Source organism: Microplitis demolitor, chromosome 7 (assembly GCF_026212275.2).
Source record: "Microplitis demolitor isolate Queensland-Clemson2020A chromosome 7, iyMicDemo2.1a, whole genome shotgun sequence".
In the NCBI taxonomy this organism is placed as follows: Eukaryota; Metazoa; Arthropoda; class Insecta; order Hymenoptera; family Braconidae; genus Microplitis; species Microplitis demolitor.
This window is the reverse complement of record NC_068551.1, coordinates 18110160-18134050: the sequence shown is the minus strand read 5'-3', so window position 1 is coordinate 18134050 and position 23891 is coordinate 18110160. Positions and strand designations below refer to the sequence as shown.

General features: G+C 29.0%; 3 protein-coding genes across 6 annotated transcripts; all 3 read left to right on the top strand.

Annotated features, from left to right (window-relative positions):
* The first annotated feature begins 904 nt into the window (after positions 1-904).
* LOC103574186 (acetyl-CoA acetyltransferase, mitochondrial-like) lies at positions 905-3134 on the top strand. 3 transcript variants are annotated; one of them, XM_053740836.1, is made up of 9 exons: positions 905-991; positions 1072-1227; positions 1297-1411; positions 1568-1761; positions 1841-2134; positions 2206-2394; positions 2472-2629; positions 2706-2822; positions 2980-3134. In XM_053740836.1, exons 1-9 carry the CDS (start codon positions 989-991, stop codon positions 2987-2989), a joined length of 1236 nt encoding a protein of 411 aa, XP_053596811.1. In that variant the 5' UTR covers positions 905-988; the 3' UTR covers positions 2990-3134. The 3 variants fall into 3 exon arrangements, with proteins under 3 accessions (XP_053596811.1, XP_014295382.1, XP_053596812.1); XM_014439896.2 differs by lacking the exon at positions 2980-3134 and having other exon boundaries at positions 2706-2931; XM_053740837.1 differs by lacking the exon at positions 905-991 and having other exon boundaries at positions 1170-1240.
* Positions 3135-3749: 615 nt separating this feature from the next.
* Positions 3750-23181, top strand: LOC103574133 (uncharacterized). Of its 2 annotated transcripts, none has more exons than XM_008553508.3 (13): positions 3750-4770; positions 6981-7607; positions 7682-8821; positions 15531-15718; positions 16059-16275; positions 16342-16592; positions 16663-16886; positions 16965-17121; positions 17211-17491; positions 18306-18437; positions 20528-20755; positions 20834-21031; positions 21582-23181. In XM_008553508.3, the coding sequence occupies exons 2-13, from the start codon at positions 7012-7014 to the stop codon at positions 22578-22580; spliced, it is 4611 nt and encodes a 1536-aa protein (XP_008551730.1). In that variant the 5' UTR covers positions 3750-4770; positions 6981-7011; the 3' UTR covers positions 22581-23181. The 2 variants fall into 2 exon arrangements, with proteins under 2 accessions (XP_008551730.1, XP_008551731.1); XM_008553509.3 differs by lacking the exon at positions 3750-4770 and adding an exon at positions 6809-6900.
* LOC103574132 (uncharacterized) lies at positions 18444-20518 on the top strand. The gene has a single exon (XM_008553507.2). The coding sequence runs from the start codon at positions 18843-18845 to the stop codon at positions 20406-20408; it is 1566 nt and encodes a 521-aa protein (XP_008551729.1). The 5' UTR covers positions 18444-18842; the 3' UTR covers positions 20409-20518.
* Positions 23182-23891: the final 710 nt, after the last annotated feature.

The following is a 23891-nucleotide window of genomic DNA, read 5'->3' as shown; positions in this document are numbered from 1 at the left end:
ATTGCGTGAATGATTAGATCGAATATTGTAAATAGTTTATTTTTATAATATATACAACTTTTCACTTCAAATAACTTTTATTTATAATATTTATCAATAAAAAAGATTATTAAAATAATTGACTGATTGTTTTTATTGTTTAAAATTAATTAAATCACATTATAGTAACCTGTTCAATTACTGCTGCAGGTCGAAAAACATAGGACCTAGACTTGAATATTTTACGTGATCTTGTTCAAGTATCGAGTATGACTTAAAAAATTATGAGGTATAGTCAGGCGATGAAATTTAATACTAAAAAATAATTTTTTGACTTCATAAAAAATGTGTTATGTTTAAAAAAGTATATTTTATGGTAAAATTAATTAGAATTACTGGTAGAATTTTTTCACTAAAAACATTAATGTAACGTAATTTTTGCCGGTTATTTATTCAATCACTTTGAATCATTTTTATGAGAAGAGAAGCATCAATTGTTAACTCATTGTATGGTAATACATTAAATTCAATAAAATTATAATTATTTCGATATGAAATGAAAATATATTTATTGCAATTACTACCTGAATTTTCAAACAATATTGCAATACAAAAAAAAAAATTCTTATATTTAATGCAATAATTTTTAAATAATTTAATTTATATGAATTTGTTCAAGTAGTGCTCCTATCTTCAGTGGTGTTCAAGTACTAGGTACTTTACCTTATATATGAATGAATATGAGTTGATAATATAAGTAGCTATTTAACGCGATATATAATATATATGTGCGATTTTTGTATGTAAATATAAATGTATGTAATATATGCAAAATGCGGTGGCAATAATGTGACTTTTTTACTTTTTTTAAAGAATTATAATACTTCGAATAATAATAATAATTGCATACTTTGAATACAGATAAAAGTTGATACTTTGTATAGATCGGCTCATATGAAACTTTAGTTTCAAGTACTTCACAATTTCACATAACTCAAAAATAATAAAAATGGTAATTATTTTTTGGAGTAACTATTTTTTTTAATAGAGAAATGAAATTTATTTATTTGATAATTTATTTTATAATTGCAGGGTATCAATAAAATATTTATTAGCAGAGCTTACAGTACGAGAATAAATTTGAATAGAGATGTAGTTATTGTAAGTGCGGTAAGAACACCGATGGGTTCATTTCTTGGATCATTGTCGTCGATACCGGCTCCGAAACTTGGTGCCATTGCTATACAAGTAATTTATTTTCGTAAGTTTCTCATTTTTCTACTGTTTAATAAATAAATAAATCAATAATTATTCCAGGCTGCTGTTGAACGTGCACGTGTCACTAAGGAACAAGTTGATGAAGTTTACATGGGCAATGTTTTGCAAGCAGGGTTAAAACAGGCACCAGCTAGACAAGCAACTTTATTCGCTGGTATTTACTCTGAAATTTAATATAAATTAGTAATTGTGAATTTAAATACATGCTTGAGATTATTCTTTTATCCTGTTGTTTACTTTTAGAGACCTGGGTTATAATTAATAATTATTAGTTATCAGTTTTTATATTTAATACAAATTTTGGTTTTAGGTCTACTAACATCAACAATTTGTACAACAATAAATAAAGTATGTGCAAGTGGAATGAAAAGTGTTATGTTAGCAGCCCAATCATTGCTGTGCGGACATCAGGATATTATTTTAGCTGGTGGTATGGAATCAATGTCTAATGTTCCATATTATTTGAAACGTGGCATTACACCTTACGGTGGAGTTACTTTACATGTAATTTTAATGAATTTTAAATAACAATTTATAGTGTGATATGAAAAATTAATGAATTAATATCTATTTGTTAATTGAGGATGGAATTATATTTGATGGATTGATGGATGCATTCAACGAAGGTTTCATAATGGGCAAGTGCGCTGAAATGACTGCTAAAAAATTAGGAATCACTCGTCAAGAGCAAGATGAATATGCGATAAATAGTTACAAACGCAGTGCATCCGCTTGGCGAAGTAAAGTTTTTGAAGATGAAATAGTTCCTGTCAATGTACCAACTAAACGTGGAATGCCGGATTTGATAGTAAATGAAGACGAAGAATTTAAGCGTGTCAATTTTGATAAATTTAGCAAATTGAAACCAGTCTTTCAAGTAATTATATTCGAGTTAGACTGATAATTATTTATTATACTTGCGTCATTATTGTAATTATTTATATTCAGAAAGATAATGGGACTATCACGGCTGGAAACGCGTCAACGTTAAATGACGGTGCTGCTGCATTAATTTTAACGACTGCCGAAGTTGCTGAAAAATTAAATCTCAAACCATTGGCACGAATTATCGATTTTCATGATGCTGCCACTGATCCGATTGACTTTCCGATAGCGCCAGCATTTGCTATTCCAAAAGTAATTTCATGAGTTCATGGATATAAATAATTTTTTAGCGATACATAAATTTTTATTTATTTTTTTTTTTATTTTAGTTACTTGAAAAAGCTGGAGTTAAGAAAGATGATGTTGCGCTATGGGAAATAAATGAAGCATTTAGTGCCGTTGCGATCGCTAATCAAAAACAATTAAATCTTGATCCAGCAAAGTTTAATGTCCATGGTGGCGCTGTATCCCTTGGACATCCCGTTGGGTCAGTATAATTTATACATAATTTTTTAAAGTGAATAACTGAGTTCTTAAATAAAATAATCTTATTTGTTTAATAGAATGTCTGGTGCTAGAATAATTGTTCACTTAGTCCACGCATTAAAGCAAGGCCAGAAAGGTGTTGCGTCAATTTGTAACGGCGGTGGAGGTGCATCATCTATTTTAATTGAAAAATTGTAAGTCTATCGTTTGTTGTTTATTGAATTTAAAAAAATATATATGCAATTATACAAATAAAATTATATACTTTTATAAAAATAAGAAATATATTATATATTTACTATTTTTGTATACACTTGGATGTTTATATTTTATAACTTTTATATTTTTTAGTGATGAATAAATATTTTCGTTAATGTTAATGTTGATGATTGATGTCAATATGTATGATTAAAATACCCATGCGTGTAGGAGACATCCAATTTCACCAAGCCCGTCATTGCCAAGACTTCAGTTATTTACTAAAAATCCATGCCCACTATGCGATGTACTGAAAGACGAACTTGAGGCCCAATTCCACGGTTGCTATGTGCTCGAACAAGTTGACATCAGTAAGCCCGGCAATGAGGGCCTGTTCGAGCTGTATAGATATCAAATTCCGGTTCTTTTTTTCGAGGGACACTATCTTTGCAAACATAGATTGGACATCGAACTCTTGAAGAAACGTTTCCACGATTTCAAATAGCTCTGACTAAACTCATAAATCTATTCATCGTTTTTTTATTATATATATTCTAAAATAACCCTTGATGCCCTTGACCAATCAACCAAAAGTTCATCTCTGTAAATATAAAAATAAAGTGTATCCTCACCAGACCCATGAAATTATTTAAAAACTATTCTATAAAATATAAGCAACAAAAAAACTCAAGGACATAGAAATAAAAAAAATAAATAAAATTGAAAGATTTCGACGCCAATGCGAGAGGGCCCAATCCCGCGCTCTTTGAAATCCGCTATTCACACACACAACTATATTTATTTATATATATATATATATATATATATATATATATATATATATTTATATATATATATATATATATAGAAGCCATAATGGGCCTACAATCTCGATTACTATACTCACAAACCAGCTCTCCTCGACATTCACCACTACAGATACATTATCGCAAATTGTATTTTATTTATTATTTGAATATTAGCCAACTTCCCTCCCATTTAATAATAAATCTATTTCTTATACTTTTACTTCTAATCGCACACATACATACGTACAAATATATCAAACATTTTGTTTTTTATCTACTTTGATGTGCGCTGAATATATCTGACCTATTATCCATTACATACACATTGCCATCTCTTTCTCCCGCGTAAATGTATATGTGTTCTGTTATTTATCCTTGTCTTGATCATTTTCTACCAATAGATTATTTAATTCTCTCTTTCTTTTTGCTTTCTCTCTCTTTTTATCACGCTCTCTTGGCTCAATATACTTTTCTTCCATTCCCCTTTGTATTGGTACTTATATATAAATATATGTCTACATATATATGTATATGTGAATGGGTGAATGCACGCGCTCCGAAAAGGCCCCATAGTTAAAGTCTCTCATTCTCGTTCTTTAGTATCGCGCCGACTTGTTTCGTATTAATACTTAATATTTTCACCATGGTAAAATTCACCATAAAATGTGTACACTATACTTTTTAAAATAATAATAAACAATACAATAATAATAATAAGTATTAAAAAATTTATAGAAAATTCATTTCTTGCCATTATTTGAATTTTTAAAAATCCATAAAGTTATTCAAATAAATTTTTAGTTCAATTTTTATTTAAACAGCAAAAGTATATGTATATAGTCAATTTTTTAAATATAAAATATTGCTCGTGTATATAGTGTACATATATTTTCTATTTCTTCTTTTAAACGACCTGTTTTGTACGTGTGGTATATAGTTTTCATGATTATTATAAAGGATTTGAATTCGTGCCACTTATTATGCACAAAGAAATGATAAAAAAAATATTATTTACCGTTTATTTTATTTTTATTGCTGTGAAATAATTTTTTTTTCGATTGAAAACAAAATATATTTTATTATAAAGTATATTTTGTTGATTTTTTTTAAATTTCAATGGATTACCAATTTTGTTGTAAGTATTTTTAAAAATATATATATTTTTATGATCCTGAAGTTAGCAGACAAAAGATTTCGGACTTTTTTTCAGTAAATAAATTACAAAAAAAAAAAAATCTAAAAATATGCACTTGTAGAAAATTAAAAAATCTATAAGTGCAATTTTTTAAAATATTTTTTTTTTATAATTTATCGTTTTGAATAAATTTCACAAATTATGAGACGTAGAGTAATTCAGTATTATGTATTTTTTTGAGTTATTGTTAATAGAATAAATAAATAATAAATATTATACGTTTATAAATCTAAATAATTATAATTGATTGTATAAATTATTTATAAATTAAGATTTATCTCCACAACTCAACGTCTAGTTTTGAAAATCCTGTGACAAGTATAAATTATTATTATTTTTATTATATAAAGTATCATTTATTTTTTTTATTGTTAATCCTCATGACAAGCGAAATAATATTTTCACACAAACTTTCTCTAGTCTAAGTAATTTGATATTAATATTCATATATATTTATATTATTAAAATTTTATATATAAATTAACTAATAAAATAAGACACATGTCCTGTGAGAAAGTAAATAGATAAATTTTTATTTAAACGGAGTAAAAAATTGACTTAAAAAAAATTTATGAATTAGCTCTAGAACAAATATTCTGTTTATTTATTTATATTTATATATAATATGAATTGTGTATGCTCAAATATATACAAGAAAAGATATATTTTATTTGCACTCAGGAGTATAATGCAGAAGAATAAAATGGCTGACCGTGACTTATTGAACCTAAATTATTCTTTAGTATTAATAATTTATTTTTTTTTATTCTGTATTTTTTTTTTACTTCAAATATATACATCTATAAATGTATAAATATGTGCGCATCAATGTATATATATATATATATTACGAAGCTTGAGTTTATCTGGACAATTTAAAAAAGGTCATTGACTCATCAACGCTTTATAAACATGAAGGATAAATGATTCATTTAATAAAAAATTTTTGAAGTAATTTTTTAATGAATGTAAAATTAAATTACTAAATAAATATATTAAAGTTTATCACTAATTTCATATATTTGACATTGTAAATAAAGTTAAATTTATAAATTTTAAGTTAAGTTTTTTCTAACCGACAGGTTTTATTTCGCTGTATGTCTCGTGTGGTCAGTAAAAAATCAATGTCGAGGTGAATAAGTTTGTTGCCTACTCCTATACCCATACATATATTTTATATACATTTATCATATGGCTGATATTAAAATTTAAAATTAAAACAAAATTATTCGGTTTGAATGTTTAAATAAGTTAATTTATAAATTTTTATTTTGTCGAAACATTTGTCCGTAAAAGTAAAAAGATTTAAAACACGTGCATACCATAAGTTTTTTTGTTAACGATTTTATGAATCATCGTGACAAAAAATAATGTATCTATATATTAGAGTGTATTGTGTGTATGTCTGGGAGGAATAAGAATTTTAGTTTGTTTGTATTTGAATGTATGTATGCGTGAGTAGGCGTTAATATACACTCTACTCTTACGCTTACTTTGTAATCGATGAATCATACAAAACACTTATATGTATTAGGGCCAACCCTAGACCCTTGGCACGTAATCATCGACAAACAAATTCACTTTAGACTGCTCTAGTAGATTTAAAAAATATTATTTTGATAAATAGTTTTTAAGTACATGAATAATTATTTTAATTATCTTGTAGGTAGCAGACAATTAACAACTTTCGGATTTTTTTTTAACAATTTAATTAAGAAAAAAAAAAGTAAAAATATGCACATGTAGAAAATTGAAAAAACTATAAGTGCAATTTTTCGAAATATTTTTTTTTTTTTTGTAATTTGTTTTTAAAAAAATCCAAAAATTATTAGACGCCGGCTAATTTCAGTATCATTAATTTTACTAGTAAAAATATTATCAATTAATTAATAATTAATGTTAATGATATTTGTACGTATTTGATAATTATTCACTATGTGTTATAAAATATTATCACTTGAATGTTAAGTATGTAGACTTAGAAATGTATGTTTGATATAAATGTCTGGTGTTCAATTGAACGCAGACTAGAATCGAGTACGCAGTGACATTTAAAGCTATAAATTAAAAGTATATTTTGAGTTGTAAAGTTTATATTTATTTGATTATTTATTGTTAGGCAGTAATTTAACAATTTAATTTGATTGTAGGAATTAGTTGAAGACTAATTAAAGCAATAGAATGGCGACGGCGTTGACGACGAGCGATCACAAAGAGGAAGAAGATTTAATTGATTTAGATGGCCGTGCTTGTGTATCAATTGTTCGTGTACCAGAGACAGTTAATTCTGAAGAACATCTTCTGGATGTCTGCCCACCGCGGCTTGAGCAAAAATTATCGTTGACGAAAGAACACAAATTGATACGCCAACACTGTGACAATGGTGATGTTTTAGTAACTCTTGGGCACGATCAGGTTGTTCCAGTACGTAAAAGAATAGACGTGGTGTCTTCAGAAACGATAAAAAGAATTCGTGTTATAACGAAAAATCTGGAACCTGTTATAAAGGCAACTCAGGAGCAGAATGCCGAGCTGAGTGAAAATAATAATGAGTTTAATGGCTCAAGGACTCTTGGAGATGACGAATCATCATCTTCAACATCTTTAGAGGTGGATGTTAAATCTACAGCGGCTGATGAAAATGAATTATCAGCAGGAAATGAAGAAAAAAAATTGTGGATTAAAAATTCTGATGGATTACTTGATGAATTTAATTGTAAACCTTCAACGTCTAATAAGGAAATTGTACCGACTCATTCAAAGTCATCATCTTTAGGGTAAATTTTAATATTTAAATTTTTTACTTTTTTTTATTATTAAAATAATTAATTTTTTTCGTTATTTTTCAAAGGCAATCATCAGAGGTATTGGCATCAACATCATCTTCAGAATGTTCCGAAGTTGATTGGTCGTGGGTTGAAGAACTAGAGCGTCAACGTTCGCTATCAATTCAATCTCGTCGTCCAAAGTCGTTAATCTCAGTGTATACTCCCACTACTGCAAGTTGTACCCCCATCAACTCTACCACCATTGCGAGCATCACCACTACCAGCACACCGACAAAAACAACATTAGAGAGTACATCGTCATCACCAGGTGCTCGTAATAACGAATACACACTAGAGAAAATCCAGAAACGCATGCGTTCATCAGCAGGGCCAGTTGCCGGTAGCGGTGGACATTCAAATGCCAGTATCACCATGCCCGTCGACACGACGACGGTAAAATCAATAGCGTCCACGTTGTCAAGCCAAGATAATAATCATTATAGTAATAATAATTACACTGATAATGTATCAGCAACAACAACATCAACAGCAGGAACATCAACTTCCAATTCAACTTCCACTTCCTCTACTTCAAACTCAACACCGCTGTCATTTGAGGTCGATCATAATGATAACGAAGACACGACTATTGTTTTTAATAGTGTTGGAAATTCTCCCGCCAGTAGTTCGTCGTGGATGCGTGCGTCGATGCGCAGGCTTCGACATCTCCGTCTTCCTCAGGGATCAACAAGACAAAGGACATCTCACAGACCATTGACTGTTGATAATATTGAGTCATCTTCATTCACAACAACCTCAACATCGTCATCAGCATCCTCATCTTCAGCCTCATCATCTCGGCCCATTTCTGCCCCAAACTCATTACCAGACATCGCGTTAATTGCTCCGGAAATATTGGCCGCTCACACTAATTCTAACCCGTCAAATTTGAGGCCATCGAGTGCACCGGTTATTGTTGCGAGAACTAATGCCGGTGATAATTTGTTGACACCGCGTAGTAGAGGTAGAAGAGGAAATATTAATCGTTCAAGAGGAAATAATAGTGTTACTGAAAGATCATGTCGGCGTAATAGCAATAGATCGTCATCAATAAATAATAACACTAATAATAATTGTGCTAATGGTGATAATAGTGATAATGTTAATAATATTACAAGAATAAATTCTCCTCAACATTTAAATTCAACTCCAACAACCAGACGGTGAGTTTACGCAATTTTATTTATTTATATTTAATTAATAAAGTTATTTTAAATAACAATTTATGTTTTTACTCAGATTGTTTGTAGACAAAGAATTTTAATGTCTATATTCTTATTTAAATTTTTTAAAATTTTGATTGCAAACAAACGGCGTATGAGAAAACATCATCAATGTGCATTGTGTATGTCGCCTTTCGCGGAGATTGTTATGTTTATGCATTACATTCATATATATATATATATATATATATATATATATATATATGTGGTGTGCCGTTAATCGTTCGCGTTTCAACGCACTGTACTGTATACTCCAATGTACGCTGTATATATATATATATATTCTTTAGCGTAGGTGGTCAATATTTTTTTCTTATTTTGTTTTCATTCTTTCTCGGTGTTAGGAATTGCGATGCATATTATACGCAAGGAACACAAGAAATCTGTTGCACTGTTGCGGTTCTTCGCTTCAGAGAACTTGCAGTTTTCTGGATTAAATTTTCTTCCGGACTGTTATATATATTTTTTAATGACCGTATATAATAAATATACTTATTTTTAATTTAAATTCAAAAATAATTAAACAAAAAAAGAACCTGCGTCAAATATTCTTTTTAATTTTTTTTTTATAGTATATATTTATATGTATATATAATATTATAATATGTAGGTATAAACCATATGTCAAAAAATATTTCTCCATACGGGCTGTTTCACCGCTTACCGTTACGCAACAATTTTTTTTTTATTCCTATTGTTATCCTTCAACGCTGCCCTGTTTGAAGTTTAAATTAATTTTTTTTTCTACTTATCATTTCATCATGTTAAAAAAAATAATAAATTACGGTGAATAGACTTGAAATGATATCACCATAGTATAATAATAAAATAACTTGTAGTCCGTAGCTTATTGCTTGAGAAGTTCTCGTACTTGTTCTCATCGTCATCATCATCATCATGATCATCATCATCCTACGACCGGATGTTGAGAGATGCTTTTGTGAAACATAAAATAACGTCTTCTTGTTCACTTTCTTTATTTAATGTCTTTTACAACAATAATATAAGTATAAATATTAATAAAAATATATAATATTTTTTTTTGTCCCATTCGTTTTATTCAGTCAATTGGCTACATGTTGTCTTCACGCATCAATGACCACCCAGGGTCAGTGTTTATGCACAGCTCTTGATCCTTCAAATATTTTTCTAAATAATATGACATTTAATTGTACTAAAAAATTACATTTAATTTTATACTTCAATTCTTTTACATCAAAGACCTCAAAAACCCGGAACTTAAATATTATAAATCCGTCCAATTATATATCTATCATATGAAGAACTCATATAAAAATAATACATTATTTTCATAATGTTAGATAGTGAAAAATATAAAATTATAACTAAATATTCATCCCCATTTTTCTTATATACTGATATGATATTGATTACTCCCCTAGTTTGGCCAGTGGTCAGCCTGCAATTGCGGCAGGACTATATATAAATATAGATACACATACACAAACATATATACACACATTTTAAATAGGAATAGGTATATATATTTGCTTTAAGGGCATCAGGATAGGGGTATTCGTGACGATACGACTGGCCTTGGAACCGTTTCAATGTCAAACGATACCGAGCACGTGAAATAAAAACTTTCAAAATTAATATTTATTTATTCTTGACTTAAAAATACTTACATATATATTTCGTATATGTTGCGTATATATATGTACTTATCTTTATTTCGTACTTAACTGATAACGTTAATAATCGTAACAATATATAGTGCCCACATTCCCACATGTTGATGCACACGAGACATGACACACGAGTTTCTTTTTACCTCATCTGTACTTTCTCTGTCTGTTTTATTTATTTTTTAAATAATGCAATTAGACTTAGTGGCCAGAGTGCGTAGCTCCGGTTTTTAAAATGAATTCCACTTACCACTTGCGCGACAATACAATGCACTTGCATGCAACACGTGCATCTGTGTAAATAAATAAACTTTTTTTTAAATTCACTTTAAATAATGAGTCATTATTTGTGATTTATTTACCGAAAACTCGGCACAGAGAATTAATTTTTTTTTATCGAAAGGATTTTTTAAAAATATTTAATTGCGCGGGTAAATGAAATTGAATGGTTTATAATTGTTTATTGTAATGTATTTAGAAAAAATTACTATCCGTATTTAAAAGTTGCAATTTATCAGTAAAAAAAATAATAATTTTTCGGTTTCCTATTATTAATGATAATGTTGATTTAGCAATTGGTATTAATTTCAATGCAAACTCGTAACAGTTACTAGTTATGTAATTCTATATGTGTATTTTTATTTTAGTTAGTGTGGTAAAAAAGTAATAATTTTAGGTAAGAGATTATAAATAATAATAAAAATATTTAAAAGTTCAAATAAATATTCCATATATGGTATAAAATTTGGTCGATGTTAAAATAATTTTTAGTTGGTACTGACACAAAAAAAAGGATTCCTTGGACTAGAAACAATTTCTTGGCGTAAAATTTTTTCTAGTCCCAAAAAAATTTTTGGTTTCAATTCATACTGCGAAAAATTTTTTGGGGCAAGTAAAAATCTTCTTGGGACAGGTAAAACTTTATTGCGCCAAGAAATTATTTTTTTCTGTGTAGACTATTTTAATGATCTTATAGGTAGGGTTAAAAATGATTCATTAGTTTTTTTTTAATGCATCGATTTTTTCATTAGAAATTTTTACTTTTAAATTCTTTTAATTGACTATTAAAAATTTTTAATTTTGATAGAAAAATTTCTACTAATCATCAAAAATTTAAATTGAATAATTTCATTAGTCATACAATTTTTGTTCTCTGTTCATGGTTTAATTTATTTACTATTTTATAAATAAAACTGAATCTAAATTTTATTTATACTTAAACTATTTATAACCTGGTACTCAATTTTAGAGTATCAGTGCGCAGAAAACCACATAAAGTAAATACTGAGAATGATAAATGTATGCGCGGTATTGTTTATACTTTAGGTACCCATGCAACCAAACCAATGGTGTTAGTCACTAAGTTTTCGTTGCAATTAGTCAGTTAGAAAGCGTTCGTCTTATGAATAAGATATTCTTTGCAATTTCATATTTACATAAAGTCTTCTTACTTATTTCGAATAAAAAAAACAATTAATTAATTAATTATTTCCACAGCTTTATTATGATACTGAAGTGAGCGTACGTCTAATAACTTTTTATTTTTTTCCATAACGTTAATTTAAAAAAAAAAAAATATTTAGAAAATTACACCTATAGTTTTTTTAATTTTCGACATGTGCATTTTTTAAGTTTTTTTTTTTCGTAATTGATTCATTAAAAGAAAATCCATAAACTTTTAATTGTTATTAACTTCAGGATCATGTTTTATTTCCAATATTGCCATTAGTCATTAAAATTTAATATATCATGGAAATTATTTCTATTGAAAAATTCATTAATTTTCAATTACAAATTTTGCAATCTTGTTTATGGGTAATTTTTATCTCAAAAAAAAAAAAAAATCAGTTATTAAACGGTTTTGAATTTGCTGAGCTCTGCAATAATTTTTTTTCTGTTACACAACACGCTTTTATGATTAATTAAAATTAGTCCTTGGAATCCTAGGAGTCCTTAGTAGTTAAATTTATGAGTTTGAGCAATGGGCATGATGAATTTTCAGTATCGGAAACGGGAGTCTATTTTATTGGGGCAAAAAATGAACCGGGATGCATAAGCGTAGTTGAATGATGTGAGTAATGTTTATCATGATGTTCACCACTCATCCTCAGAGGCATTTGCAAGCTATATGTATAAACTGCATCGACTCGCCATTTCACCTCTTTATGTATCTAAACTCCTGATACCCTCACTGCAGCGGCGTTGCACAAAGCGCTGCACATGCTCCCCCACTTTATAGTTTTTAGTTCCTCCGCATGTCTGACTCGCGACCAATACACTCCTCCCCCTCTGCTCGTTCTCCAGCTGCAATTCTTCCATGTGTTGACTCCTATCGGACACACAACTAACACACGTGTAGCCGGTGCATGCACCGTATACTGCACTGTCATTGTTGCTATATTGATAGCTCTATACAACATGTGCTCTTGCTCACGTATGCACTCTGTACTTGAATGCATGTTGTACTTAGAGCTCTGAATGCAACCATCCAATGTATAGATACTATATATATATATATCAATTGCATCGTGTAAATATATACTTTAATTTTTTTTTAAATAATTATTTTATTTGAATTCTATTTTTTGTATCATTCAAATTATTTGTATATTTTTGATAGAAAAAAAATTTTTATTGAAAATTTGAAAAAATAAATTCAGGCAAAATTTTATTGAAAGCTTGAAAAAAAATTTCATTAGAAATTTTTATTTAAAAATGGGAGATAAATTTTTGTATCTGATATTTTTTAATAAGAACGTAAAAAAAAAATTATTTTACTTGAAATTTTGGATTAAAAAGTTAACGATAAAGGGTATTGTTATGATTAATAATTAAAAAAAAAATATTTGGATTGTAATTAAAAAAAAATCTTATCGTTTATCAGGTAAAATATAAAAATTTATTATCCCAAAATTTCTTTTGTCTTTATTTTCTCAGCGATTTATTACCGTCATATAAAGTTTAATATTCTGTGTACATATAATAATTTACCAACAATAAAAATACAAAAATTTGAGTAAAAAAAATATAAACAAGTCACCTCACGTGACTTGCAGCTTACAGTTATACCTGCTGCAAGTTCAGGCGATGGTTGAGTCTACGTGCGGTGACCATCAAGGCCTAGGAGGCGGTAGTCCAAGTCACTAGCTATATCATACGCATTAAATCGCCTCAGTAGTCGCGACTCGCGAGTTAAGTTAAGTATCGTCCCCGGTTGTTAAGAATCACCGTATACTGCTACTCATACGGTACAATTTAATTTAACGGTACTAATGTATTTTTTAAAACAATTATTAATGGCACAAACAAAAAAAATAAATAATTTATAGTAATAATAACACTAATTAAAAAAAATTAAAATTCTGATAATCAATATCAGCTGACCGCGTGTTTTTAACGATCAATTTCTCATATTGCATTCAAAACGCGCGTGTTAAGAGGCAATTTATTACCATAGATAAAAAGTTGTTGTTATTTAATTACAATTATGTAATAATATAATAACTTCTGTAATAAATATCTATTTGACTAATTAATTTAATTGTGATCGATTTTCAAAAATTTACCGCCACTTAATAATAATAATAATGCATTATTACATATTGATATATTATATATGTCTATATATAAAATAAATTAATCGTCCACCAGGCGTATATGCGGTTGATAATATTTCAATAACACAAGTGCATATGTACGTTGAGTTGCATATATATTTAATAAAACACAAGTGTCAATAAGTATAATCGAGAAGGTATATAACATGTGTTGAATAAAAATAATGTTTACATGTGTCAGTATTATTATTATTGTTATTACTAAGTAGTGAGTCTTTACTTGACGCTGTCGGAAAATCCTCGTATCAGGCAAACACGATCAAGTAAAGAGGTAATATTTTCGCGCGCGATTTTTCCGACTGCGACTGCGATCCGACCTCTGGTCGCTGATGCGACTCCCCGACGACGACGTCGGTCGCTGTACTATAGATATGATATGATATTAATATGATGAGCTACGACAATACGACGATATGCAGGAGTTACTTTTATTATAGTCAACGGAGACAACGACCAAGGTACTTTTTTTTTTAATGCTACTGATGTGATAACGACTTAATATATTTTAATTATATAGAAATACTGTATATATCACATGTTTATATGAACTAAATGAATTGATAAGTTTTTAATGTGATAAGTGGTAATATAATTTATTTATTATTTTTAAGTCCGAATGTTAAGCGAAACGCGAACTAGTTGCGGTAATAACTGTTATTGTTATTGTTATTGTTGTTATCCTTGATGACTGCCGTTTTTTTAGATTCCATTTTTTTTTCTTATATAAAGCTGTTACATCGCGAGAAAGGTCAAATATTTGTAATAGATTATATATATATATATATGGTTTTTTTAAAAATTTATTTTTTACTTTTTATAGTCTATTGACCTCATTTATCCAATTTAATTTTTGCGACAATGATCTTATAGAGGTATCGCAACCTTTAAGTGACCTTGGATGTGTAAATTAATAAATAAATAAATTAATAGTTTTTGTTTAAATTATTTAGCATGTTTTTGTTATTGACTACAATTATCACTTTTTGCTGAGTGACATTAATAGTAATGTTATTTTATTGCATATATTAAAATATTACGTATTGATGTTAAATATAAGATATAAGATTAAGTAATCGTTTAATTAATAAATATTTCTAAGTAATTTTTTTTTAGTTAAATATAAAGGAACAAAAGCAACGAAATTTTGAAAATTGGGATCAAAAGATTTTTGTTTTGGTACTTGATAATTTAAATAAATTTTTTGATCCAAGAACCAATCGCTCAGACAAATAATTTTTTTTATTTTAATAAAGTATTTTGTTTTTAAAAATTTTAATTGCAGAAACTTTAGGAATCTTAGAATATTTGGTTCGAGAAAAAGTTAAAAGATTCCCGCCGTTGGTAAATGTGAATTTAATTATTTTGAATTTTTTTTTTTTATAGATGTGAAAGACAGAGAGATGGATCCCGAAGAGCCGCAGGAAGCGCGGGAGGAAATGAAGATGAAGAAAGTGAGGAAAATCCATTGGGGAAATGGCCACATGCGCTTAGTCCAGCATTGGCTTGTCTTGGTTGTACACTTGGTTTATTTAATATAAGCCGATTTTCAATACTCAGTGTTCAATTCGGAGGTAAAGATTATTTTTTAAATTTAAATACTAAAAAAGGAGGCAAAATAGGCCTCCAAATTCTTTTAACTGCACGAATAATCGATACGGACTTGGGTAATGGGAGCCATTCAAAATTTCATAAATTTCCTCAATTTCAAAAATTTCTTAATGATTGCTCATTTTGTACCACATTTAAAATTTCTATTTTTTTATGATGACGTAAGGGCTAGAAGAAATAATAGAACCGGAGTAAAAAACTCACACTATTAAATTATTTTTCTTCGGGGCTCATTTTGCCCTGATTCTCATGTATCTCTGTACGAATAATTGAATAACTTCTAATTATTTATCTGTTTTATAGCAAATTTTATCGTACAATTCTTAGTATTGTCATTGGTACTCGGTATACCAATGCTAACATTACAAGTGTGTCTTGGTCAACGCCTTGCAGCCGGTGCCGTTGACATGTGGAAAATATCACCAGTTTTTCATGGTGTTGGTATCGCTTTATTAGTAGCACATGCCCTTATTGGTATTTACAGTATTATTGGAGTTTCTTGGATGTTCGTTTACTTCAGGTAATTATCCATCTTCCACAAATTCATTATTTCTTTTAATTTAAATAAACTAAATATTTTTTTTAGAGATTCATTTATAACAAAACAAGACAGATATCGTTGGGCAGAACCATTTTTTTTGTATCGTGAAGATACCAAGCCAATGAACTTATCAGTATCTTACAAATTACACGAAACAGTGCCTGATTATTTTAGTGGAGTCGTTTTACAGAGACATCATTTAAATGAACCGAGTCCTGGTGTCGTGACTCTTAAATTTCAAGTAGCATTTAATCTCGCCGTTGTTTGGATGATTGTATTTGTTTCTCTTAGCAAAGGTATTATTACTATTATTTTTAGAATTAATTAATAAAATTTAATTAATTAATATATTTTATTTACTTGCAGGGTTAAGATCATATGGAAAAGTTGTATATGTATTTACATTAGTGCCAGTATTCGGTACATTAATATTATGTACAAAACTATTGGGTTTAACGCCACCCGGTACGATAAATCAATTATTTCCGGCAACTGTTTGGAGTGAATTTTTTATAAACAGTAAATCATGGGTCGCTGCTTCATCTGAAGTATTTCTTACATGGGGGGTTTTAGGTGCTGCTGCAATGCAGGTTAATATTTTTATAAAAAAAATCTTTCAAGGTCTAAGAATATATAAATAAATAATTGTATTTATTTATTTATTTTAGATTGCCGCACACAATAAATATAAGAATCTTCTTCAACGAGACACCAGCCTGGTAATTGTTTTGACAATTGTTGTACTACTGTTAGCAGCATTTTTAGCTAATACGTGTGTGCAAATTTTACGATACCATGGGTACACATATACGACTAGTTCTTTTGGTAATTTATAAATTTAATTATCTGATGTAGTTAACAATTTGTTTCATTAAATTGCTCGGTTATTTATTGGTTGTAATTTTTTGTTATAGAAAAAATATCTAGTTATGTTTTTATGAGGCCAATCAATCAAGCGCCGCCTCCAGGTTACGGCAACACGCCCGAAAGATTCATGTCCCACGCGTCATTTCTTCTAGGACAGCGTACAATAAAACCAGGTGCGGATCTGACTGCTGAGTCTGGCTATCAGAGTCTCAGACTATCAACGGAACTAGTGCCAGCAACTCTTGCTCTACTGGGTGCTGAACAAGTTTCGCCTTTTTGGGCCGTATTATTTTATTTTATACTCATTCTTTTTGGTATCGCGCAACAGGTAATTATTACCTTTAACTCTTGAAGATTACACGGAACTTTTAATACCCAGCCCATTTTTTATAACGATACTAATAAAAAAAACTGTTCATATGGTGAATTTAAGCCATTAAAATTTTTAACCATTTTTTTTCGCTCAATTTCATTATAAAAAAAATACGGCCAAGTTAATAAAATAAAATTTTGTTTTATCATTTTTGCTGATTTTATGGGCCATCAAAATTTTCAAATTTTTTTTTTGAGAAATTCATTTTTATTTACTTAAGAAAAAAAAACTAAATCTTAATTTTATTTTTCAAATGTAAATATTTTAATTCAAATTTTATTCACGACAAATTAAGGCTATTCATAGACAGTGTCCCCTATTTTTAAAAAATTTTCAATGACTTTCATGAGCATATCAAAATTTTATTAATTAATTAAAAAAAAAATAATGCATTAATTAAAAAAAAGGCAACGTATTCATAATTGTGCTGAGATATAGATATAAAAAAAATACCTACAGTTAATTTAAATTGGGAGTTAAACTTTTTAGGCTTAAATTTATTCAAAAAACTTTTTCAATTCCTAATTGATAACAATTGTAATTTTTTGAAAATTCTATCTCAGCGAAACTGCGACAACGTTGTCCTTTTTTCAATTAAGGTTTTAATTTTTTTAAATTAATTAGTAAAATTCTGAGAATGCCCTTAATCTTACGAAAAATTTAAAAGAAATAATTTTTAATAAACTGCGGCTGTGTATTAAATTTTAGTCTACTCTAAAATGAATTGATATATTTGTGTATTTATCATAAATTAAATGGTTATTTACAGTTAGCAATATGGCATTGTGTGATAACTGGGATAATGGCAATAAACGCTAAAATGATGAAGCTTTGGGAAACAACAATAACATTTTTTAGTTGTGCCTGCGCTTATATCCTTGGATTACCAATGGCAACTGAGGTAAGCACTTAATTTAAAAAAACAAAGTATAACTAGTCAATAAAACATTTAGTATCTAACACAAATTAAATTCATTCAAGTAACTTTTTTTAAACGGAATAAAAAAAAGGTTTATAAATAGTGATAAAATCCCCGTTATCTCACAATCTCTTATCACATTTTTTTTCATTGTTATCATCACTATAGCTTTGTAGAATGATTCAAATCAGTACAGGAATGCACATAATACGACGCGGTTAATAAAAAATAAATTTTCAAATAAAAATCACAAGTGTATTTGTATGAATATTATATCAATACGCGATTTAATCAATGAAATTTACTTGGTACATGCAAAAAAAATATAAAGAAAAGTAAAACAGATAATTCACTTGCGCGTTGCTAGATAAAATAACTAAACAAGAAATGAATAGCAACAGTACAAGCGACGTTAATACTCCGAGCGGTTCAAAGTTAAATATCATAAATTGTTATTTTTGTAATGAATTATTGGATCAAAAATATTGGCACAGTCATGTACAAATGTGTAGTGAAATTTTAGAACAATGCACAGGTTGTGGTAATTATGTAATGAGAAGGAATAAAATAATTCATCAAGATAAGTGTCCCGGTTGTCATAACTGTCAAGATAAATTAAATAATTCAAAATCTATGAGTTACAAACCGGCTGATAAAGTTAACGAGGCAGGTGAAATTTATCACGCAATTAACGCAATGAACGCAGCGATAAAAGACGAAGAAGATGAGCGTAAGGAATCGGTGGACCACTTGATTTTAATGATCAACCAATTGGAGAATAATGTTGAGTACATAACTAAGCTGATGAATGGATTGTGGAAAAATATGATGGAAGAATCGAGTAAAGAGACCGCTAGACATCAACAGCAGCAGTATTATTTACTGAATGTTGATAAAAAGCTGAATAATCTCGATGAAATATTGAACGCCGTTAAAGAGAAGACTAGTGCCAGTTTTCAAGCGCTTGGTTATCGGTTGGATATCATTAAAAATGCTCTTGATGATAATCAGCATCAGCAATCAAATAATTGTGACAGTGTAATGAGGATGGAAAAATTGGAAAATGAATTGAAAGATTTGAAAACGTTCGTTGCTAAAGAAAGTATACTAATTAGCGATATTTGGGACAATCATAAGCAAGAGATAAAAAATATAAAATATCAATTAGGGTTACGATTTAATGAGGACAAAAATATTGAATGTAAATTTAAATTGCTTAATGATAAAATAGATTTATTAATTGATGAATTGAAATGTCATAATGAGTGCATTGACAAACATGAAATCATAACCAAGTCATTGAAATTGCGGTTAAACAAAACGATTAAGTGTCTTGAGGAATTAATGGTCTCAAATGTTGTTAATAATAATTTATTATTATCTTACAATGCTGTTGGTAATATAAATTACTTTAAAAACAGCAAAGAAGAAATAGTTACAGCGATACCTATTACGCATGGAAGACTTTTGTGGCGTATTGATAATTACTGTGAGAAAATGAGCGCCGCTAAAGAATATGAGGCTGTAGTTAATAGCCCGACATTTTTTAGTAAAGAATACGGTTACTTATTAAAAATGGAATTATATTTAAACGGAAGAGACAGGTGGAAAGATAGGAATATTATTGGATGTCTTAAAGTCATTGAAGGTCCTTGGGATCCTTTATTAGAGTGGCCTTGCACTCTTCGTGCGCGTGTAACACTTTTAGATCAAGATAATTCAAATAATAATATTAAAAAAATTGTTAAAACCACAGCTACGCGGTTTAAAAGTAATGACAGTAAAAATAGTAGCATAAATTTTGAAAAAGATTCAACTATTGACATGTTTATACCACACACTGTTTTAAATAGACATGATGGATTCACCAAAAATAATTTGTTATTTTTCGATATACAGATTACCGAATTACAAAGCAATCTATCGGCTTCTACGTCGGCTTTGGATAAATAGATTTATTTTTAATTTTAGTTGCTATTAATAATTATAAACTGTGTGCACATTGCATTAGACGATTGTGTTTATTTGATAGTAAAATTTATTAATAAACGTTTTTTTTTTAAATTTTATAGTGGGGTATTTATATCGTTTATTTTTTGGACTACACAATTGGCGGTGCATGGTGGATTATTATTTTATATCTCGTACAAGTCGGCGCGGTATTTGCAGTTAGAGGTAGACCTCATACTGGGGAAGCTGTTGTTGCTGAATTATTTTCACCAACTGGTAGATGTCTTAAGCATTGGGCTGGTCCTTTATTGTCATTCACATGGAATGTTATATTACCGATTATGTTAATGGTAAATATTTAGATTTTATTAATTATTATTATTATTATTATTATTATTATTTATAATTATTTGTAAATTAATTTACAGGTTTTGAGCATAACTTTGTTCCGCAGCAGTAATTTCCGTGAACTATATTCTTATAGACGAAATGGTAAAGATTACTGGGCAGTATGGTCACGACAATTGGGTGCATCGATGCAATTAATACCGATATTAATTATTCCGGCAGTTGCTATAATCCAAACTTTTCGGTATCTAAATAATGGACCACCGGATATATTTGATGTAAGTTTTAAACTTTATTAAGTAAATGCCTTCTGTGACTATATATGATGTAAATATTTATTTTTATTGAATTAAAAATAATATTTTCAAATACTAACAATTATTAAAATTTAATAATAGCCTAAAAATAAATGTTTTACTTTCGTATAATATCAATACTTTGTTAACAGTTCAAACAAATTATAAATTATATTAATACGTAAAGTAAATCATACTGGTAACTAATAGCCACATAAAAAATTATTTAGTCTCTGTTTGCGCTTAATTAAATTTTTTTTTTTTTGATTGAAATAACTGTAAGATGGAATTTATTTTTGACATGCTAACACATTAGACTGAACAATCGGAGATGAATAATCATTGTGAAGATTGTAATGCTAATGTAAGTGTTAATTACTAAAAAAAAGTTACTAAAATTTTTAACGAACAATAACGATTCTCGAATTGTAGCATAGACTGTAGTTTTCTGATGATTATTATGATTATTAATATTTGTAATATATTTCAATGCCAAAATAATTTAAAAACGAGTAAATAATTTTTTTTACAGAGAATCCAGTTGCTATATCGGCCATCACTGGAGCCCGAAAGTGCCCGACGACGTATCACCCAGTTACGAAATAGCGGCGCGACAAATATAAATCACGATAACACAGGAATACTACCCACGACATCGGACGTACCCTTTGAAGACCCACCACCAAAGTATACACCACCTCCCAGTTATACGACGGCGACGGGTGCACGAATTGCTAAAATGTTGCGTCAAAGTTTTCGTCAAAGTGTACGGAGAATAGCATCAGTCTTAGGAGAAAGTAGCGTAGCACGTGCAAGACCAGCTTTGCAACCACCGCCACCAGACTACGCAACTGTTTTAGTTGAAATGAATCATACGATTGTTTCAAGAGACATACCAACTATTCATACCATTGAATCGCGACCGGATGTAACAGATGTTGGTGTTGCTATGAATAATCACCATAATCATCATCACCATCATCTTCATCGGAATAGTCATAGCGGAGTTCCAATTATGGATCTAAGAGTTGGATCACAAACTCTCGACAGAGTATCACGAAACACTTTGGACAGATGTCCTGTTGAAAGAACTCACTCTACAATCGATCGTAATCGCCGGCGTTTACACAATACCGGATCATCTAATTTGACAGCTGCTGATGTCGCTAATTTATTACGGAGTAGTATCAGAAGGGGTACTACGAAAACCCACCAGACATTGCAGACAAATTCGCTGCTCAATCATCAATCAGCTCCACCAATCAATGCCACGTCTATTGAAAATCTCGTCACTGCTGCTGCGCCTATTGGTGAGGATTCGTTAGTTTTTAATAAGCAGGACATACCTCTAGTCTCTGAACAAAATGTTGATAACAATGACATTGATATTGATAATAATGATGATAATGACAATGAAGACGACAATGATATTGGCAATAATGATCCTGACTCTCATCCTGATGAGGTTGATGTTGATGTTAATATTGACGTGGGCGATGATGAAAAAGATAAGACTGGTCAAATGGAATAAACTCCATTTTTTTGTTTATATGTGTGATATAACTCGCAACAATTGTATAAACGATGTAATATTTGTTTATTTTTTAATTGGTTATTTATCTAGTTTATTGTAACTGTATAATTTTTTATTATTATTGAAAATATTGATTGTTATTTTTAAATAGAATAATCTGAATGTATTGTTTGAACCGAATATCGAGTAACATTTATCGATATATATTAATGCATTACTTACAATAATGTTGATGTGTTCAGAAGCATTTTATCTTATTTATCTGATGTATGATAAACACCGCGATGCCTTACTGTCAACGAAAGACTTGTAAATGTTTATAAGAAACATTATTATTATTTTTTACTGTTTAAATTTGTACTAGAAATTTAAGACCGATATAGATGAATTTATTATATAGAATATATGTCGTTTGGAAGTATATTATTAAATTGTAAAATGTATGAATATGAAACAATCATAATCCGTCCGATCAATTGTGTAATTAAAATAAAAAATAAATATTAAGATAATTTGAGTTTTTTTTTAATTGATGTAAATTTTCATCGAAGTTATTTTTTTTATTAGAGCGGATAATGACTTAGATAGTTGGATAAATATTTTTAGAAAGTGTATATAGTTGATTTAAATATAATTATAGAAAAATTGTTTTGGTTTTTTTTTGCTTTTAAGAAAACTGAGATGAATTCTTCCGCAAAATTTAAGAACCCATAAATATATTAAGGATTTTTTTGTTGACTATAAAAATACTGAGATAGAATTAAAAGAAAATATAATAAGTTCTAAAATAAGTTTCTTGCCAGGGACACCACTTTTCTTAAGCGCAATCTTGCGGCGAGCACCGAACTACTCCAGGTAGAGCTTTTCCGAATGCACCCAAAGTAAATATTTGTTAATTATTGTTATTACTTGCACGGTAAATTTAAATATTTGAAAAATAAATTATTGAAAATTGGAGACAAATGAAAATTCGTACGTAAAAATAAAATGACGGTAGAATATGATAGAAAAATATTTGAAATATTTAAAAAAAAAACACGCAAGTGTTTGGACAAACCTTGGTGGGGAAATAATATGCAGAAGGGTGTCCTAATACACGTGGAGATTTAAATTAAATTGCTTCAAGTGTATTGCAGCTAAAAAAACGTCACTTGACTGCTATTAGCCACCAGACGATTCCAGATGATTTTGGTCAGGAACTTGAAGGTTATCAGCATCAGCAATTTGCAACACTTTACAATCGAACTCAACACTAAATACTTTACACTAGCACTAAACACTTAACTACACTATAGATACTTTGTACAA